The sequence below is a fragment of the Myotis brandtii genome, unplaced genomic scaffold, assembly GCF_000412655.1.
Source record: "Myotis brandtii unplaced genomic scaffold, ASM41265v1 scaffold5666, whole genome shotgun sequence".
Lineage (NCBI taxonomy): Eukaryota > Metazoa > Chordata > Mammalia > Chiroptera > Vespertilionidae > Myotis > Myotis brandtii.
Genome location: NW_005370114.1, coordinates 16,246 through 36,153, shown reverse-complemented (window position 1 = coordinate 36,153; position 19,908 = coordinate 16,246). Strand labels below are relative to the sequence as shown.

The following is a 19,908-nucleotide window of genomic DNA, read 5'->3' as shown; positions in this document are numbered from 1 at the left end:
ACTTTTTGTGCATGTACTTAGCTGTACTATAAGTAGTTGCTTTGTAGGAGATGGTTAAAAAGGCCAAAGATAAAAAGGTTTCATTTTTTCCCTTTTTTTATTGTTTTGTTTATGAAGTTGCTGTTTTTTGGTCTTTTGTTAGCCTGTTTGATGTATGTGTGAAACAATGTTGTCCAACAATAAATGGGAATTTTATTTTGCTGAGTTAGTTGTTCTAACAAACAAACAAAAAATTACTGAGATACGAAGGAACTGAGAACGGAGACAATGGGAAACCTGTGCCCCAGCCACGGGGGTGAGCAGAAGCACTGTGAGTGCCTTCCAGGCTAAGCCCCTGCAGGGGAACCACATTAAGAGGAATAATGGCTCCCAAGCATAGCCAACTGCTACCAACGTACAAAAGGTACAAAAGTTTGTACCTTTTAGCCACCTTCACCCCTTTCCCTCACCTCCCAACCCCACCTCTGGCAATCGCCAATCTGTGTTCTGTTTCTGTTGAGTTAAAATGGTTACTTAAATAAAACAATTGCTTGAATTTCACATGTCTAAGAAACAGGTATCAGTGCAGGGTGTGGTTAGTGAGGATTGTGTGATTAACGTGGGTGTGGGATCAATGAAGAAATTATAGAAATCGAGAGACTAAGAGAAACGAAGGAGGGGCAGTCTACATGATGGCTCCACCATTACATGAACCCACCTGCTGCTCCGAGTCCACGCCTGATAAGCATCTTTTGCTTACACTCTAACATTCCATTTAAATCTGCTTCAAGGGAGAGAATGCGCTATTGAGCAAACATGACTATTTGTATCACAGAAAGAGAAAGTCAGCAATGTGGTTACACAAGTCTCTTGTGAGTTTTATTTCTGTGAGTGAGTCTTGCGCTGTCGGAGATACATCACTAAGGAGTGAAACGTGTGAGATTTGTCTGGGTGGCTAGTCATTCTTCTCCGGGAAGTCCCTCTTTATCAATCCTGTATGCTTCTTTGAAAGTTTACACAAAATATCAAGCTTTGACCAGGAGAGGGAGCTACCTCTTTATGGTGACTGAAAACAATTTAGATCAGGGTAGTACCAGCTTTCACCTAACATTCTTCCTCTTTGCAGTTTCACAATCAAAGGAGGTTCTAGAGAAACCAAAGTTAAGAGAATCTGCATTTCTCGTAAGGCTACATTTAGATGCATTATAACACTGTATGAACTGTATAACCAATATTTGCCAAAAGAATGGCTAAAACATTCCAGGGGACCAAAAAGTGAAGTCATTAAGTGGTGTAATGACTTCACTTTTTATCGTTAATTATGAATTAAAGCTATTCACACCTAAATGGAGAAAGGTAGGTGGAGTTTTCTTGTATATTGGTTAACAGCAACACTGAACACCAGAGAAGAGAGGCTCACCACCACCTCCCCAGGTCAACTGAGGACACCTCCTGCTGTTGAATATTATTCATCTTAACAGACAGAAGCACTAAAGCAGTGGTTCTCAACCTGTGGGACGCGACGACCCCTTTGGGGGTCGAACGACCCTTTCACAGGGGTTGCCTAAGACCATCAGAAAACACATATATAATTACATATTGTTTTTGTGGTTAATCACTATGCTTTAATTATGTTCAATTTGTAACAATGAAATTGGGGGTCACCGCAACATGAGGAACTGTACTAAAGGGTCACAGCATTAGGAAGGTTGAGAACCACTGCACTAAAGAAACAAAGCTGAGCCTCCCTACAGCATGGACAGCCCACAACAAAGCATTCAGTGCCACCTGGTGAGGAAACGTGGAAATACCAAAGGAAGAAAGTGAAAACCAAACACCTTGTAACTGAGTAAAACGGTTACTTAAATAAAATAAACGGCACTCATCCTAGTATAAATTTTACCTGTTCGTTAAATGGCACGAAAACTTCATCATACAGAAGAGAATTTGGAATGCTGGGAAATCCTATAGAAAGACAGTGAAGATCAACAATGGGAGAGACATGGAGGCAGTTACTGCTCTTTGCCTTCAAGTATCTATTTTCCCTTTCTCTTTCCCAAAAGAAGATTTTAACTGGAAAAAATGGCCGCCCCACTCTCTGGGAGGCACTTTGAAAATCTCGGGGCCTAGGATACTAAATGATCTGTCCTACATAATCAAGAATTGTCCCACACCCTATGTGATTTCTGAATGTTTTCCTAGAATCTCAATGTAAGTGAAAAATCCATTTATAGTGATCTGATCTTAGACTCTAACTCTGCTTTCCATATAATCACAAAGTTTTTTTATATTTTTTCCAGTTTTATTAAACTATCATTGACAGCACTGTATTAGTGTAAGGTGTACAACATAATAATTTGATATATGTATATATTACAAAATGATCACCACAAAAAGTTTAGTTTACATCCATAACCTCACACAGTTACAACTTCTTTCCTTGTGGTGAGATTTTAAGATCTACCCTCTTAGCAATTTTCAAACATACAGTACAGTATTGTTAATTAGTCATCATGCTGTACATTGCATCTCCAGAACCTATAACAAAGTTTGTACCTTTTAGCCACCTTCACCCCTTTCCCTCACCTTCCAATTGCCTAAGGTGATACAGCTAGTCAGTAGCAGAATCTAAATCCCTATTTAGGGATGTTGGGTACCAGTTTGTTTCTCCTATTCTGCCTCTAAGAAATAAAAGAAAGAAATGCCTCAATAATACTCAAAAGAGATCACTTTGGATCATTAAACGTATAAGTTAATCATTCTCTGGACTCCTTCCCCAGATGAGCCATTGTGTAATTATATACTCATATACTGAGGCTTTAGAGTTTGGGTGTAAAGCTGTAGGAATCCACCCTGCCCCACCCCATCATCCATTCCAGACCTTGATGCACACCGGTGGCCGAGGGGCCTTCTGTGGTGCAGGGCCATGGCAGCAGTTGCCAGAAACCCAGAGACACTTCCCATCCTGCCTTTGGTGCTGCACAATCCTAGGCTCCTTGTGGGAGGCGATGAGAGGGCTCCCTCAGGAAGGTGGTTGGGCACTCCCTCCAGGGCCAGGACTGCAGTGCCTAGAGTAGGGATTCGACAATCAGACAGTCCTGCTTCACAGGACAGACCAGGAGGACTTGGATAATTTTGATATGTTTCAGTCTCTGTTCTAAGCACTGGCAATGCAGGCAGAAATAAGAAACATGATCGTCCTGCACTTATGGAGCTTCCAGTGACTATGTGAGCAGTGACCAATGTCAAGGACAGACCAGAGAATTCACCAGGTATTCTGGAATGTATAAGAGGTCCCCACCTAGGATACTACTCTGGGGTGGGAGACATACCTGAAAAACAAAGTTTAAATTTCCCTTAAACTCAGTAGAATAAGGAGTTTAGAGCAGATTAAATATAATTTAGGAAAAGAAAGAAATGTGACTTTTTTTACATCCTGTGTTGTAGAGTAAAATCCACACTAACTACATATTCTCTCTACAACATAACTAAGATGGCTTTGTTGCTTTTTTCAGATGAGCTATAAAAGATAAGGGTAGTGCCCGACTGGTGTGGCTCAGTGGTTGAGTGTCAACCTATGAACCAGAAGGTCACGGTTCAATTCCCAGTCAGGGCACATGCCCAGGCTGTGGGCTCCATCCCCAGTGGGGGGCATGCAGGAGGCAGCCAATCAATGATTCTCTCTCATCATTGATGTTTCTATCACTCTCTTCCTCTCCCTTCCTCTCTGAAATCAATAAAATATATATATATATATTTTTTTTTCAAAGATAAGGATAGTGACTTGTTACCTTATTCCTCTGGGATATGTGTTAAGAACATCTAATCTCACTACCCCATGCTTCCACGTTTGGTCTAACTATATTTTAGGGTTTGGTATGTACTTCCAGTTTCAGTAATTAATGTCATATCACCCTTCGCTAAGTGAATAAGAAAGAATAATAATCTAGTAATGACAACTTTTCAGGGCTGTGCCCAGGCTCAGAAAACTTCTAGCCTTTTATCAATACTAGCCTCTCTCTATTCCTCATCAAATGCTTAATAAAGTAACAACAACAACATATTAAACTTAGGTCCTAAGAGCTAAAGATACAAGACAAATCTCTCAAAGAACAACCTCAGCAATATTAATGAAACCTTAAAACCAAGACTCTCTTAAGGTTGGATCTTAGCAGAACATCATGGTGGCAGCTGATATCAGTAATTATTTCTTTTTCTTCCTCAAAATCTTTTCAGCTCTGTTCTTTTACAAATTCGAAGAAATGTACTCCCTTGAGAAACATCAAATAATGCAGCTGGATGGTCCCCCATTCATTCTATTCTGGGTGAGGCTTAAGAGATGACTGAGACTCAAATATAATGTTCACTAAGATTCAAGAGGCTGGGCCCTCTGAGCAGAACCACCAACAAAACCTGGAAATACACATGAATTAGCCCCTTACCTGAAAGAATGGCAAATTGTCTGTGAAGTTGTTCAATTATATCCACTGCCAACAAGGGCCTGATTTCCTGCTGCATAATTTCATCTGCATAAATGAAATACAAATTAGGTTAAATCCTTGCAAATTACAAAGAGAAATTAAAAGGGAAAAAGCTCTACTACTAGGGAAATGTGGGACTTATCAAGAATCAAGAGTTGGTTATGAACACATGATTCTGAAAACTCTATTCCTGAGATGCATGAATGGGTCTGGGTTTTGAGTGGTTTGAAGCTGATACAGTGAGCACAGGACGCCCTTTCTAGAGCTTCTCCCAAGGTTTTGGGAGGGATCAGTGTAAGGATTGGGCCCTGAAGTTTAAGCTTCAGTAGCTTCCCAGTTAACCTGCTAGGATGGTCTCATTCATTACTAAGGGAGGTACTTAGGTGTCTGCTTACTCCTTTGGGTCTGCAGAAGGATATTTTTTAAAAATATATTTTATTGATTATACAGAGAGGAAGGGAGCCACCTCCTACATGACCCCTACTGGGGATCGAGCTCGCAACCAAGGTACATGCCCTTGATCAGAATCAAACCTGGGACCCTTCAGTCCACAGGCCGACACTCTACCCACTAAGCCAAACCGGTTAGGGCCAGAAGGATATTTTGAACACAACTTAAGTTACCAGAGTTCATCTCAAGCTGGGTCATAAAATCAGTCTAGATTTATGAAGGTTCTTTGATCTTTTTTCCCTCCTTCCCTCTCTCCCTCCCTTCCTTCCTTCTTTTTGCCTCCCTCATATTTGCCTCCATTTTTTCTTTCTGGAATACTTCAAGGGGCCTCTTCCCATGGCCAAGCATGTTTAAGGAGGCACTTCTTTATTTTGCTATTTAAATATGATCCTTACTGAATAAAAGGTTATAGGTTTCCAAGACAAAAATTCAAACCTACAAATGTCCTCTAGCCCTATAATATGCATTCTATCCATTAGGGAAAGGGGGAGTAGATAGAGGGGAAGATTAAGCGAAATCCCTTAGCCTGGGCTGGGAAGCAAAAGCCATTTTCATGCTCTCTCTGCCTGAGATATTATTATCCTCATTTAACTGTTTCCCAGGGAATCTCAAAGAATGAACTGGTTATTATTTCTACAACAGTTAAACATTTGGTTAGATTAAGGCACGAACCAAGTAGCCTGTGCACTAACACTAAATAGGAATCTCCTATTAATTCATCTGCAGTCAGGGTAATGCTGTGATATTCTAATTTTGACCAATCAGAGGTTATATCTGGGAAGCTCCTCCTAGAGCCATGGTTTCTACTTCTCAGCTTTGGTGTGTAGGTTGAAGGAGATGATGCATATGGAGGTGTACACAGTAGGTATTCAGCATTGCTCTGGACACGTCTTTCCCATAATTGCTTTCTGAAAGTCAAATAAGGGATTGGACAAGTGCCAGTTTAAATCCAAAGCCCCTTCCTCAATGAATTCTACATCTTTTTTTTTTCCTGGAGGAAAGGGGGTAAACTCAGGCCAGAGTTCCTTCAGCCCAATACTCTTTCTACTCTGAATTCACCAAAAATTCAAGGAACTCCTACATTACTATTAATTCTGTGGGTGCAATGACATTGCTGCTATATTTTAAACAAAGGAAGGGCCTTCTCTGTTAGATACACAAAGTAAAGTATTTAACAGAGAAAGTATATGAAGTCTGAGACCTGCTTAAAAGTACTCCAGCATTCCTCTCTGCCAAAAATGTGCAGGGAGCAGGAGAGAAGAAAGCAGATTGACAAAATATGGATAATCACTGAAGCGGGCTGATGGGTCCATGGGGGTTCATTATACAATTCTCTCATGTGTTTCAAACACAATTAAAGTATTACAACCACATAAAGAATTTAAGCACACACAGGGCTTATGTAGCTAAAGAGTTTTTAGCTACAGGAAACAATCACCCAGTAGTCTACTCAAAAATAGAGATAGATTATTATTTTTTCATACATGAGGGAACATATTTAAGAGGCAATTATTCCAGAGAAAACTAAGATGATAGATGCAATTTATTATTGTTACACCTCAATATTTAAGGTGTGCTTTATATTAAACTCTTTAAAGAAGTAAGATGTGAAGGAGACAACAGAACTGAGTAAGCCAACCATCACTTGCCCCATTTTGTTTTTTAATTATTTTATTTTCATTGAAATATAGTTAACATACATTATTATATTAGTTTCAGGTATACAAGATAGTTATTCAACACTAGAGGCCCGGTGCACAAAATTCGTGCACGGGTAGGGTCCCTGGGCCTGGCTGGCGATCAGGGCCCATCAGGTTCCCCGCCTCCCAGCCTCCCCACCTCCTCCTTTTCTCGCGCCCTCAGTGCCCCTCTGCTGCCACTGGTCACTCGCCATGTTCTGCACCACCCCTTGGTGGTCAGCGCACATCATAGCAAGCGATTGAACTCCCGGTCTCCTGGTCAAACTCCAGAGGAGACAATTTGCATGTTAGCCTTTTATTATATAGGGTTAATATACCTAACAAAGTGATCACTATGCTAAATCTAGTAACCATCTATGATTGTTTAAAAGATTATTGCCATATTATTGACTATATCCCCTATCCTGTACATGCCCATCTCATTTTTTTCTGTCCCTTCCCCTTTGGTAACTATTAACTTGTTTTCTATGTCTGTGACTCTGTTTCTGTTTTGTTTGGTTTATTTATTTGGGGTTTTATTTTAGATTCCACATATAAGTGAGTTCATAGATATTTATCTTTCTCTGTCTGACTTACTTCACTTCACATAATACCCTCTAGGTCAGCGGTTCTCAACCTGTGGGTCGCGACCCCTTTGGCGGTCGAACGACCCTTTCACAGGGGTCGCCTAAGACCATCCTGCATATCAGATATTTACATTACGATTCATAACAGTAGCAACATTACAGTTATGAAGTAACAACGAAAATAATTTTATGGTTGGGTCACAACATGAGGAACTGTATTTAAAGGGCCAGAAGGTTGAGAACCACTGCTCTAGGTCTATTCATGCTGTCATGAATAGCAAGGTTTTATTCTTTTTTATCTATATATATGAAAGGCTAATTTGCTAAGTGTCTGACCATCCGACTGGTCGCTATAATGGGCACTAACCACCAGGGAGCAGACGCTCAATGCAGGAGCTGCCATGATGTGCACTGGCTGCCACCACGGACCTGACGCCAACAAACCAACACTCAGCTTCCCCCAAGTGGGACACAGGCCCCATCACCACCCCAGAGCGACACCCCACCAAATCGCAGCCAATGCTGCCAAGATCCCATGGTGCAAAATGTGGCCCACAGCCCAGCCCAGCCTGGAAACGGTCACTCTGGGCTCCAGGTAATGATGTCACATAGCAACGCCCAGCTTCCTCTCCCTAGCGACTAGCCTCCTTGCAGTTTCTTCAGCCCAAGAACACAAGTTGAAACATTTTACACTTTAGCCAAATGTCTGTTCAGCGTTTTCCTGTGCCTCATCTCATTTGATCCTCACAGAAGTTCCTGGAGTAGGTAGATAGGAGATTCGGTGGAATCCTATTTTCTTTTCATTAGCCAGAAAATGGAGATTTAGAAAGCTTAGAAACTTGACCCAACTGGAAAGAAGTAAGAAATGGTGGACCTTGAAAATGACTTCAGGTTTTCTCACTGCACAGAATATAGTCAAACACTGCTACAGTTAAATGTTTTACCCTTTGTTCTTCCTGCGTGATCTACAATAATAATCTGCTTCGTGTTGATATTTACTGCTGTGTTGCTGACAATTACCTGAAAGACAAGTTGGAGTGCTTCACTGGGCTGGAAAAAGTTTAGCTAAAAAAGAAAGCAGGTCTAATTAAGCAAGTTTATTCTATATATATAAAAGACTAAATTGACTCGTGCATGTGCGATACATATAAAGCTCTCGCTGGCACCAATCACACGCATGTGTTTCAATCTGTCATTGGCAATTGTGAATTACATTGACACTTCCATTATAGAGAAAGGGCAAATAGCGATAGTAAGATATTTCTTCAAATTAATTTCCTTTCAATGTTCATGAATTCGTGCACCGGGCCACTAGTTGCTAAGTAATAGTCCATTGTATATATATATCATATCTTCTTTATCCATTCATCTGTTGGTAGACATCTAGGTTGTTTCCGTACCCTGGCTATTACTAGTAATGCTGCAATAAACATAGGAGTTCATATCTTTTCAAATTAGTGTTTCTGTTTTCTTTGGATAAATATCCAGAAATGGAATTACTGGATCATGTGACAGCTCTATTCTTAATTTTTTGAGTCATCTCCATCTGTTTCCCATAGTGTCTGCACTAATTTACATTCCCACCAACAATGCATGAGTGTCCCCTTTTCTACACATCCTTTCCAGCCCTAGTTATTTGTTGATTTATTGATAACAATTATGACAAGTGTGAGATGTTATCTCATTGTGTTTTTGATGTGCATTTCCCTGATGTTAGTGATATTGAGCGTCTTTACATATGTCTGTTGGTCATCTGTACTCCCTCTTTGAAGAAATGTCTATTCAGGTCCTCTGCCCGTATTTTTATTGGATTGGGGTGTTTTTTTTGGTGTAAACTTATATAAGCATTTTATATGTTTGGATATTAACCTCTTATTGGATGTATCATTCATGAATATCTTCTCTCATTCAGTAGGTTGTCTTTTCATTTTTTTGATAGTTTCATTTGCTGTGTAAAAGCTTTTTAGTTTGATATTGTCCTATTTGTTTATTTTTCCTTTGTTCCCCTTCCTTGAGGATATACATATACATATATATGTATATGTATGTATATGTATGTGTGTATATATATATTAGAAGCCCATTGCACAAAGATTCGCGCAATAGGCCTTCCTTCCCCTGGCTGCCAGCACCGGTTTTCCTCCAGCACCCAGGACCCAGGCCTTTGGTCCGGCCGCAGCAGAGAAGCCAAGCCTCTTCAGTCTTCAGTCTTCACTCCCGCAGGGAGGCGGTTGGGCCCTTTGGTCTGCGGGATACAAGATTGTCCTCTACATTTCCATGGCGGACTCGAGTGAAGCCTCTTCAGTCTTCAGTCTTCAATCTTCGCTCCATGCCTGTGTATGCAAATTAACCACCATCTTTGTTGGGTTAATTTGCATAGTTGCTCTGATTGGCTGGTGGGCATAGCAGAGTGACACCAATTTGCATGTTTCTCTTTTATTAGTGTAGATATTGCTAAGAGCAATGTCAAAGAGTTTACTGTATATTTTTTCCTCTAGGAGTTTTATGGTTTCAGGTCTAACATCTAAGTCATTAATCTATTTTGAGTTTATTTTTGTATATGGTGCAATAAAGTGGTCAATTTTTATTTTTTGCATGCATCTGTCCAGTTTTGCCAGCACTACTTATTAAAGAGACTGACTTTACCCCTTTGTATACCCTTGCTCCTTTGTCATGTATTACTTGACCAAATAAGCAAGAGTTTATTTCTGGGCTCTCTATTCTATTCCATTGATTGATATTGAAAGGACAGAATGGGACTGACTCCATTTTATACTGCATCCTCCATCTTGTATAGCTGTGTCCCTAACCCCTCTTCCAAGAAAACACCACAGAATGTGTCAGTTACCTAGCCCGCCCTTAAATCAGCCAATGGGAATGCAAGGGGAACTAACCTAAGGCCAAAAGTATGCTGACCACCCCCTGTCTTTGTGTAACCAGACCTTAGCCACACCCTGCCTTTGCATCACTAGCCCCTAGCCCTCACCCAACCAATTAGAATCGGCCAACTCAGTGGTCCAAGTATGCCCCCACCTCCCTACCCCAAGCCCTATAAAATCTTTGTTCTCTTGAGACTCAGGGCTCTCTTGCATTCTGCCGCTACGTTGGTGGGGGGGGAGAGACCGAGCTCGAGCTTGAATAAAGGCTCTTTGTTCTTGCATTGGACTCGGCTCCCTGGTGGTCCTTGGGGATCTTGAAATCTGGGCATAACAGATATATCTGTTTTTATGCCAGTGTCATAGTGTTTTGATTATTGTAGCTTTGTAGTAGAGTTTGACATCTGGGAGCATGGTATCTTCCACTTTGTTTTCTCAAAATTTCTTTGTTTACTTAGGGTCTTTTGTGATTTCAAATAAATTTTAGGATTCAGTTGTTTTAATTCTGAGAAAAATGCCATTGGTATTTTAATAGGGACTGTATTAAATCTGCATATTACTTAAGGTAGTAAGGAAGTTTTAACAATATTAATCCTTTCAATCCATGAGCAAGGTATATCCTTCCATTTATTTATATTTTCAATGTTTTATAATATTCAGACTAGAGGTCTTTCACATCTTTGATTAAATTTATTCATAGGTATTTTATACTTTTTGATACAATTGAAATGGGATTGTTTTCTTGATTTTTCTGATCGTCTGTCATTGGTATATGAAACAGATTTCTGTATACTGATTCTGTATCCTGCAACATTACTGAAGTCATTTGTTAGTTCTAATAGTTTTTTGGTGTCTTTAGGGTTTTCTATAGTTGGTATCATGTCATTTGCAAATAATGAGAGTTTTGCTTCTTCCTTCCCAGTTTGGATGTTTTTTATTTCTTTGTCTTACCTGATAACTGTGGCTAGGGCTTCCAGTATTATATTGAATAGAAGTGGTAATAGTGAGTATCTTTATCTTATTCCTAATCTTGGAGGAAAGGCTTTCAGCTTTTCACCATTGAGTATGGCCTTTATATTATATATGGCCTTTGTCATATACAGCCTTTACTATGTTAAGATATGTTTCTTCTATACCCATTTTGTTGACAGTTTTTATCATAAAGGGATATTGAATTTTGTCAAATGCTTTTCTGCATCTATTGGTTTTGATGATGATCATACAATTTTTATCCTTTATTTTGTTAATGTGATATATTGCATTGATTGATTTATGAATGTTGAACCATATTTGCATCCCTGGGATGAATCATCCTGGTCATGGTGTCTAAACTTTTTAATGTATTATTGAATCAAGTTTGCTAATATGTTGCTGAGAATTTTTGCATCTACGTTCATCAAGGATATTGCCCTGTAATTTTCTTTTTTTGTAATGTCTTTATCTAGTTTTGGTATCCGGATAATGCTGCCTTCATAAAATGACTATCTTAAAATATATTTTTTATTGATTTTTTTTTTACAGAGAGGCAGGGAGAGGGATAGAGAGTTAGAAACATTGATGAGAGAGAAACATCGATCAGCTGCCTCCTGCACACACCCTACTGGGGATGTGCCTGCAACCAAGGTACATGCCCTTGACCGGAATCGAACCTGGGACCCTTGAGTCCGCAGGCTGATGCTCTATCCACTGAGCCAAACCGATTAGGGCATGACTATCTTAAAGTAAAGAAATCATCAGGTCAAACCATCATTAGTCAAGGACCACTGAATAATTATGAGCACTCTGTCTACAGAGAAAGATTTAAAGTATAATATCAAGGATATAAAAATCATACGTGTGGTGGGATTGCAGCTACATTTAAAAAAGAAGAAAGCATGTGGTGTATTTATGTACATGCATGCATGCATATGAAAAACAATACATGAAATAGTGTTAGAATGATGGAATCATACAGTGGTTACCCCCTTTTAGTTCTCCTAGACAAAAGCATACTAATAGCCTTTATTTTTTAATGTTAATAGGACTTTATTGAAGTATAATTTACATGCAGTACAATGAACAGATCTTAAGTGTATAGTTTGGTAAATTTTAAGAAATATTTACACGGATGTAACCATCACACAGATCAAGATATGGAACATTTCCATCAACCCAGAAAGTTTCCTTGTGACCCCTGCTCCAGGCCCCACATTTTTGAGAGCTCCACATATCACAACCCTCCCTCCCATGAAGAGATGAGTTAAAGACCACATGGGTGCCTCTGTCACTCATAATCCAGACCTCAGTGCTGGCACGGCACACAGTAGCTCTAAACATCTACTGTCTTAACAGCACTGGTCCTCAGGGAAATACTTCACATCTCTTGGTCTATATCGTCAAAAGAAAAGGTGACTGTATCCAAACGCTACGAAGGTTTTCGAGCCGTGCCACTGCTGTTATCAGGGATAGACACTGCTTCAGAATGCTGGGAGGATGTGAGCGGCGAGGATTTGGGCAGTGGGAGAGCTTAGGTAAGAGAAAAGACAAATGAATTAATTTGTTGAATTCATCCTCTCATGTGGCATTAGTGTTTAGATTCTTATCTAATGAAAGATCATGCCCAGTACTTCCAAGCATCAACATTCTTTTTTCCCTTTCAATTCGTTATGCAAACATTCAAATTTTGAACTCCTTGAACACAATTACATTTTACTTAGATCACATTTACTTCAGATCACTGCTCTCAATAGAGCTCAAATTATGTGAAAATCTCAGTGTTAACAATATAGTGCTTTTGCTGAGATGAAGGCAAAAAAATACGTTATGGATTAATTAATGACAGATTATGCATATCGTTATTGCTAATCCAAATTTCACTAGCTAATCAACATGACACTCAGACACACAATCATTCAATTTAGTCATCTTTGCTTTTCTGATTTTTAGTCATATATAAACCATATCTTTAAACATATTTTAATTTTGTTCTTATTGTTGTAGGCAATTGGACAGACATAAGTAGAGCACAGATGATGGGCCAGGTACAGAAGGCCAGTAGGGCAGAAAGCCCCAGGTGCCTAGCAATGGACAATCAATTGTAGGGTAGGACCTCACCCCCAGGATGATGTTTTAATCCTTAGTAAATCACTGGTCATGCAGTTTGGACCTCCTGACCTTTCTTCCCTAGAGATAACATCTATGCCTCAAGATGTATGTCAGCTCCAGGCCCAGAAAGCAACAAAACCAGCCTCAGGATCAGCTGCACTGAATAATGATGGTGCCGGCCAATCAGTGGAGACCACAACCCCCAAAGGACTCACCAGGAAAACTGCTGAATATTCTATTGAGATCTTCCTCTGAGAGCTCCCCTAAAATGCCCACCCTTAAAATACTTAGGACAGAGGACCCAGTGTGCTCTCCCTCCTGGGAGCACACCGGTGCTTTTCTCTTTCCCTTCCTACTCCCCTCCCTACCCCTGGCACCTTTACCATTAGCTTCCTCACTCCCAAGCTCCAAGGGCCCTTCCTTTACCTCTATAACTTGTTTCCTAAGCCCATTTCTTCTAGCAATTGCTTCTACCTCTGTGATTTACCAAATAACTGTTCTCTTACAGTTTGGGCTTTGGCTCTGAATTCTTTCCCAGCCAGAACCCAAGTACCGACGAGGTTGCTGAGCCCAGGTTTGGTCTGACCCCACCGGTCAGACACCTGGTGCCCTTCCCACCACTACAACATTATGAGGGTATGTTTGTCAAGGTAAGAAGCTAGAATGTATTTTATTGAACTGTGGCATGCGGGCCTCCATTGTACTCTTGCCCCAGGCTCTGAAAATGCCTGTTTAAAACTGCTTTGAGAACTGATGGAACATTACTAGGTATAAGCATTTCTGTTTTTGAATACTTATCCAAGTCCCTTTTCTCCTTTTTTTTTTTCCATTACAGAAAAAGTTGACACATTTAAAGGTTCATAATTTCTACTGACATTTCACTTTGTACCCTTGTGTAAGACAAGCATACAGAGGTGGAAATTTCTATGCAAAGAGTTTCGTTAGCAACATTCTCCTGTAGCCCTTCAGAACTATTGAAGAGGTGCAACCAGCTCTGGTGCCTGGGCTATTCTAAATAAAAGGCAATCAACAAATGCCCTGAGGGAAATTAAGAAATTCTGTGAAAATACCAAATTCCTCCTTTCCATAAAGCCCTCACGTTTTAGCACTAGATTTCAAAGTGCCCCCACCAGCATTTTTATCAATTCCCCCCCCCCCCCCCCCCCCCCCCCCGCCAGCAGTGCTCCTTAAATGATAATGAATATTTAAGTTACCTGGGTTTTAAATGCAGATTCTGATTCCCTAGAGAGGCTTGGGCAAGGGGCCTTTCCAACATACCCTCCTGAGGCTGCTCTACAGAGAAGCCAACACATGGACTCCAAGGTCTCAGGCTATTCTTGACCCTTTCCTGTTGCATATGAAAATGCAGCTCAAGAGGGGAAAAAAGGGTTTTATTTGGGTGGTCCAAGTCTGCTTCTATTATTATTCAATAAAAATAATCAAGCACATGTATCCAAGGTATTCTTGAAACTGAGGCCTAGATGGCGTAACTTTTGGTCAAACATTTTCTTCTGTGTTATTTTTGGAGTCTGCTCCCTGGGAAACAAATTAACCCTGGCTCGAGCACCTGCTTACCTGTCCACCCAGCACACCTCAAGCCCTATCTCAGTGTGGGCCCCTTAAAGCCTATATTATCTCATGCTTAGCCCACTTCCAGCCCTGGATTCAATCAAGTCTATCAACCGGAAGCAGTGTCTTGGGTAGAACATGAAGAGATGAGAAGACTTGACATTGTTAATGGGGAAACAGCACCAGATGTTTCTGGCAGAGTTAGACCTCAGTCCTTGAGTCTGGCTAGGAAAGAATTCAGAGCCAAGAACTGAAATACAAGTGAAAGTTTATTTGGAAAGCGAGAGAGGAAGAAGTGAGCCAGTAGGGCTGCATGGACTCAGGAAGTAAGTTACAGAGGAAAAAGAAGAGCCCTTAGAGCAGTGGTTCTCAACCTTGGCTGCACATTAGAATCACCTGGGAATATTTTTAAAATCCTGATTTCCTGGCCCCATCCTCCAGAAATTCTGTTTCTTGGTGGGTGGCCCCAACCCATAACAAAGAAACAGAATTTCCGGAGGATGAGGCCCAGAAATCAGGATTTTAAAAAAAGATTCCCAGGTGATTCTAATGTGCAGCCAAGGTTGAGAACCACTGCCTTAGAGCTTAGGAGAAAGAAATCAAAGGTACGCACCTTGAGAGAAGAAAGGGACAGGAAAGGCGTGGACATCCAAGAGAGAGAGAGAGAAAGAGAGAGGCAGGGTTCTGGATCCTTCATGTTGAGGGTTTTTAAAGGTGAGGATTTTAGGGAAGGCCTCAGGGGAGGATCTCAATAGAATGTTCATCAGCTTTCCAGGTGTGTCTTTCAGGGTCATGGTCGCTACTGATTGGTCAGCCCTAGGGTAGGGTCATTAGTGATTGTGTTATCAGTGGGGAGCCCTCCGCATCCCCACCAGTTGTGAGAAGAAGAGGGCTTCTTGTGATGTCATGAGAAAAGGAATTTTCTGAGACTGGCACAGAAGAATAAGGTATTGTAGAAAGCTTTATTTCTGTGGAATTAAACCCCTGAGTTTCCGAGGTCCCATTCCCCTCCATCCTGCCAAGGAAGAAGTCCTGTTTTGCTTTCAGCAGAGCTAGGATTAAAGCTGTTGCCCGGAGTTTCTATTCCATGTTGGAGCACAGTGCAGTCTAGCATCAGGATAGCTTAGTTTCTGTTCCTAGCTATAGTCCATCAGCCCATTGTGTGTGGGGTCTGCATCCGTCCATTGTGTGGGGCTTCTCGGAACATGGGCAAATGCAGGAAACAGGAGCAAAACCAGAGGAACAAGGGCGAGATAATTCCTTTGTCTGGGGATTTTAACCTTCTAAGATTTTGGTTGCTTACAGTGGCCCCACTTACTCTGGCCAATTCCAGGGCTGACCAGCAGACCCTGAGCAACAGATGAATAGATTACTCTGACACACGTTTCTGTGAAAGAGAAGCCTAAGGGGTTGTTTTACTTTAGGAGCAAAGCAGCCTGGATTGCCTGCCTCCTTAGGCTTTTATTGTAACAACAGCTTGAATTAAAATGAACCCCTAGATACAATCAGCAGGGTAAGTATCCTTGAGAAAGCACGTGCTTCTACCAGGTCAGGTTTGAAGACTAAACATAGAGATTCCAGTAAAACACCCGGGGGCTTGGACTTATTTGGAAAAGTCAAGGTAGGAGCTGCCGCCTTCGGCAAGGTCCCCCCCAGAGGCCCCCAACCTTTCAGAGATTCCTCCTTATACAGACTTTCCAACCAAGTCCTGTGCTTCCCTACAGTCAATGACCTCTGTTCCAGGTTAGACTGACAGGCTCCTTCCCTATGTCATCCACCTTTACTATGCAAGCACCCATCTTCCCTTTTGTCTGGTCCTTTCCCCCAGTGATTTGCAGGGAATGGACCAGTGTTTCCCAGGGGAGTGTGAAGCTGCCCAGATGGCCATGCATATATTGTCTGGCCACCCTTTGGCTCCTTTCCTACTATTAATAACTAGTTAATTACAATGATAACAATTGCAGCTGGTCCTGATGTCAGCCATGGTGTAGCTTCATCTGGTTTTGCTACTTTTCTGGGTCTGGAGCTAAAACACAACTGAGACCTAGATGTTATCTCTAGTTTGACCAAAACTCTGACCCTGTGATCAGCACACCCAAGGCTTTGTCCCTAAGATTACTTGATGTGGGTCAGAACCTTATTTCCCTGAGGGCTTAATGCTTAAGGGAGTGGATGTGCCCGGCCCCCTTGTTCCTCCTTTAAGGGGATCTACACCGCATGACTAGTGACATGGTAGGGGTGGGAAAGTTACCCTGGGGGTGAGGGCCCAGCCTACAATACTTGTTTTCCCAGTTTTTCCCCTAGCTAGGCACCCGGGGCTTTCCGCCCTGGTGACCTTCTGTACCTGGCCTATCGTTCCTATTCTGTCTAACTGCCTACTATATCAACATGACTAATGATCATTGAACAGGGCATTTTCCGAAGAGTTTCATTTCTTTTTAAAGCACCTTATAGAAAAAAAATCTTAACATAAATTAATCAGCATTTTAAACATTTTAGCAATATGATGGATATCAATTTTATTTTTGTTTTTTAAAAAAAGGCCCTGGACGGGGAGGGTTGGGGGGCAGGGGGTGGGGTAAGAGATCAACCGAAGGACTTGTATGCATGCATATAAGCATAACCAATGGACATTGAAAGGGCGAGGGCTAGGCCCTCCATCTTGCCCCAGGGTAAGGGCTACGCCCTCCATCTTGTGGGGGGTAGGGGAGGCCAGGGGATTGTCAAGGGCGGGGGTGGGGGGGACATATGTAATACTCTTTGTAATACTTTAAGCAATAAAACAATAAAAAAATTAAAAAAGGCCCTGGAGGCCTGGCTGATTTGGCTCAGTGGTTAGAGCATTAGCCCACAAACCCAAAGGATTAGGGTTTTGAATCCGGTCAAGGGCATGTGCAGGTTCCCCAGGCCTGGTAGGGGCGCGTGTGTGGGAGGCAATGTCCCCCCCCCCTTTCCACTCTCTCTAGTACTTTAAGCAATAAAACAATAAAAAAATTAAAAAAGGCCCTGGAGGCCTGGCTGATTTGGCTCAGTGGTTAGAGCATTAGCCCACAAACCCAAAGGATTAGGGTTTTGAATCCGGTCAAGGGCATGTGCAGGTTCCCCAGGCCTGGTAGGGGCGCGTGTGTGGGAGGCAATGTCCCCCCCCCCTTTCCACTCTCTCTAGAAATCAATGGAAAAAATATCCTCGGGTGAGGATTAAAAAAAGAAGCAGAAGAAAAAAAGCCCTGGAGACTTTGACCTAACATTCCTTCCTTCCTCTCTCGTTAATTCGTTCATTCAGGTACTATGAAAATAACCGTACTTCAACCCAGCTCTGCCATTGACCAGCCCCTCCACCTTCAGGTTCTTCCTCTATGAAATGGGAATGGATAATAATTAATAGTATTTCTTTAGAGGGCTGCTGTGAGGATTAATATACCATTTATTGAGCCCTTACTACCTACTAGGTGCTGTGCTGTAAGCTTTACGTGCATTACCCAATTTAATTTAAAATAACATGTGGAAGCAGTTTGAATAAAATAGATTCAATTCAAATAGAAGCCAATTAAATTTATCATTCAGTTATTTGAGCCATGATCCCAAGGATACAACAGATTTTTCTCAAACACCCATGTTATTGTCATGCATTGGTGTTTTGCTTTGAAATTCTGTTCACAGATGCCCCACTGACATCATCTTACCTCTTTCTCTTATATTTCGAAGTAATTTTGATAGAACTTGTAAGTTTAGAAAGACCCAGGAGCAGGACAGAGATTATATGTTGGGATGCAGTATATGATAAACAGTGGCATTTCAAGTGGGGCCCGGGGAGATTACTTAACACATGGAATTGGGTCAATCTGTTTGCCATAACAGAACATCAAGTGCAGTCATTAAGAGCATGACCTCTGGTGCCACAATGCCTAGGTTCAAATCCTGGCTCTTCCATTTACAGCAGAGTTACCTCAAGCAAGTTGCTTAACTTCCCTGTGCCTTAATTTCCTGATCTGAAAATAGGGCAAATTATAATATATCCACCTAGTATGGTGAAGTATGGTAGCAATCATCTCAGGTAGAAATTATAGTTTAACTTTAACCCTGCTGTTTGGCTTATGTACCTATTTGCTTTGTTTAACAATGGACAGGTTATTTTATTTTCTGAAATTATATAAATCATCCCATTCGATTAAATGCCTTATTGATTGTAATGTGAATATTCCATGGGTTGTGGTCATACTGGTCTTAGAAAGCACATTTTCCTTTACCTGGGAAGGACAGCACAGTTATCCCAAGGTCAGAGGGCTCTAGACCCAATTTTTTTTACTTCTTGAGGCGTCCTTCTGTGATTCTCGGGGTACATTACAACATTGGTTATTGTAAAAATTGAGTTAATATAGCTAGAGAAGTTTTTAAAAATTCCTGGTATATGGTGAGTGCCATGTAAACATTTAATTAACTCACTCCTAATGCCTTGGCAGGGCCAGACCAAATGATTTTGCGGGCCTTATACGGCCTGCTGCCTGGACATTCCCCACCCCTGTAATCTAAGCCATCAAGTTTGTGGTCATTTGTTACAGCAGCCCTAGGAAACTAAAACAATAGGCATAGAAAAAGAACAGACAACTCACAAGAAATAACAGTCAAGGAATATATATGTGTAAGATGTTTAACCTCACAGAAATGTAAATTAAAACAGAATGAGATCTTTTCTGCCTGATGGATTAGCAGTTATTTTAAAGGTAAATAGCATATAGAATTGGCAAGAGTTTAAGCAGATTCTCTAAAAGTAAAAGTATCAACAGGAACTTTTTAAGACAGTTGATTTGGAAATATCTGTCAAAATGTTAAATATGCAATCTTTAGCCAAGAAATTTCATGCCTAGAAATTTAATATACAGAAATATTAACACAAGTTCAAAGTAATTGGCTACTATGATTTTTTTTACAGTATTCTTCTAGTGCAAATGTTCATTAATAGGGGATCGGTTAAATAAATTATGATACAGCCATACAATAAAATACTAGGTAACCATTAAATATAATCTGATAGATCTATATGTACTAACAGGTAAGGAAATTCAAAATACGCGAAGTTTTTAAAAAAAGAAAGCAAGCCGTAACCGATTTGGCTCAGTGGATAGAGCATCGGCCTGCGGACTCAAGGGTCCCAGGTTCGATTCCGGTCAAGGGCATGTACCTTGGTTGCAGGCACATCCCCAGT

General features: G+C 41.0%; 1 protein-coding gene across 1 annotated transcript in view; it reads right to left on the bottom strand.

Moving 5' to 3' along the window:
- The window catches only part of LOC102242012 (probable guanine nucleotide exchange factor MCF2L2), a gene marked incomplete at its 3' end in the record, with an annotated part of 49,003 nt that overhangs the window by 13,656 nt on the left and 15,439 nt on the right, over positions 1-19,908 (bottom strand). Inside the window, exon 2 of the mRNA XM_014549715.1 lies at positions 4,422-4,505. Coding sequence (XP_014405201.1) covers positions 4,422-4,505 — 84 coding nt within the window. The remainder of the gene's footprint in view (positions 1-4,421; positions 4,506-19,908) is intronic.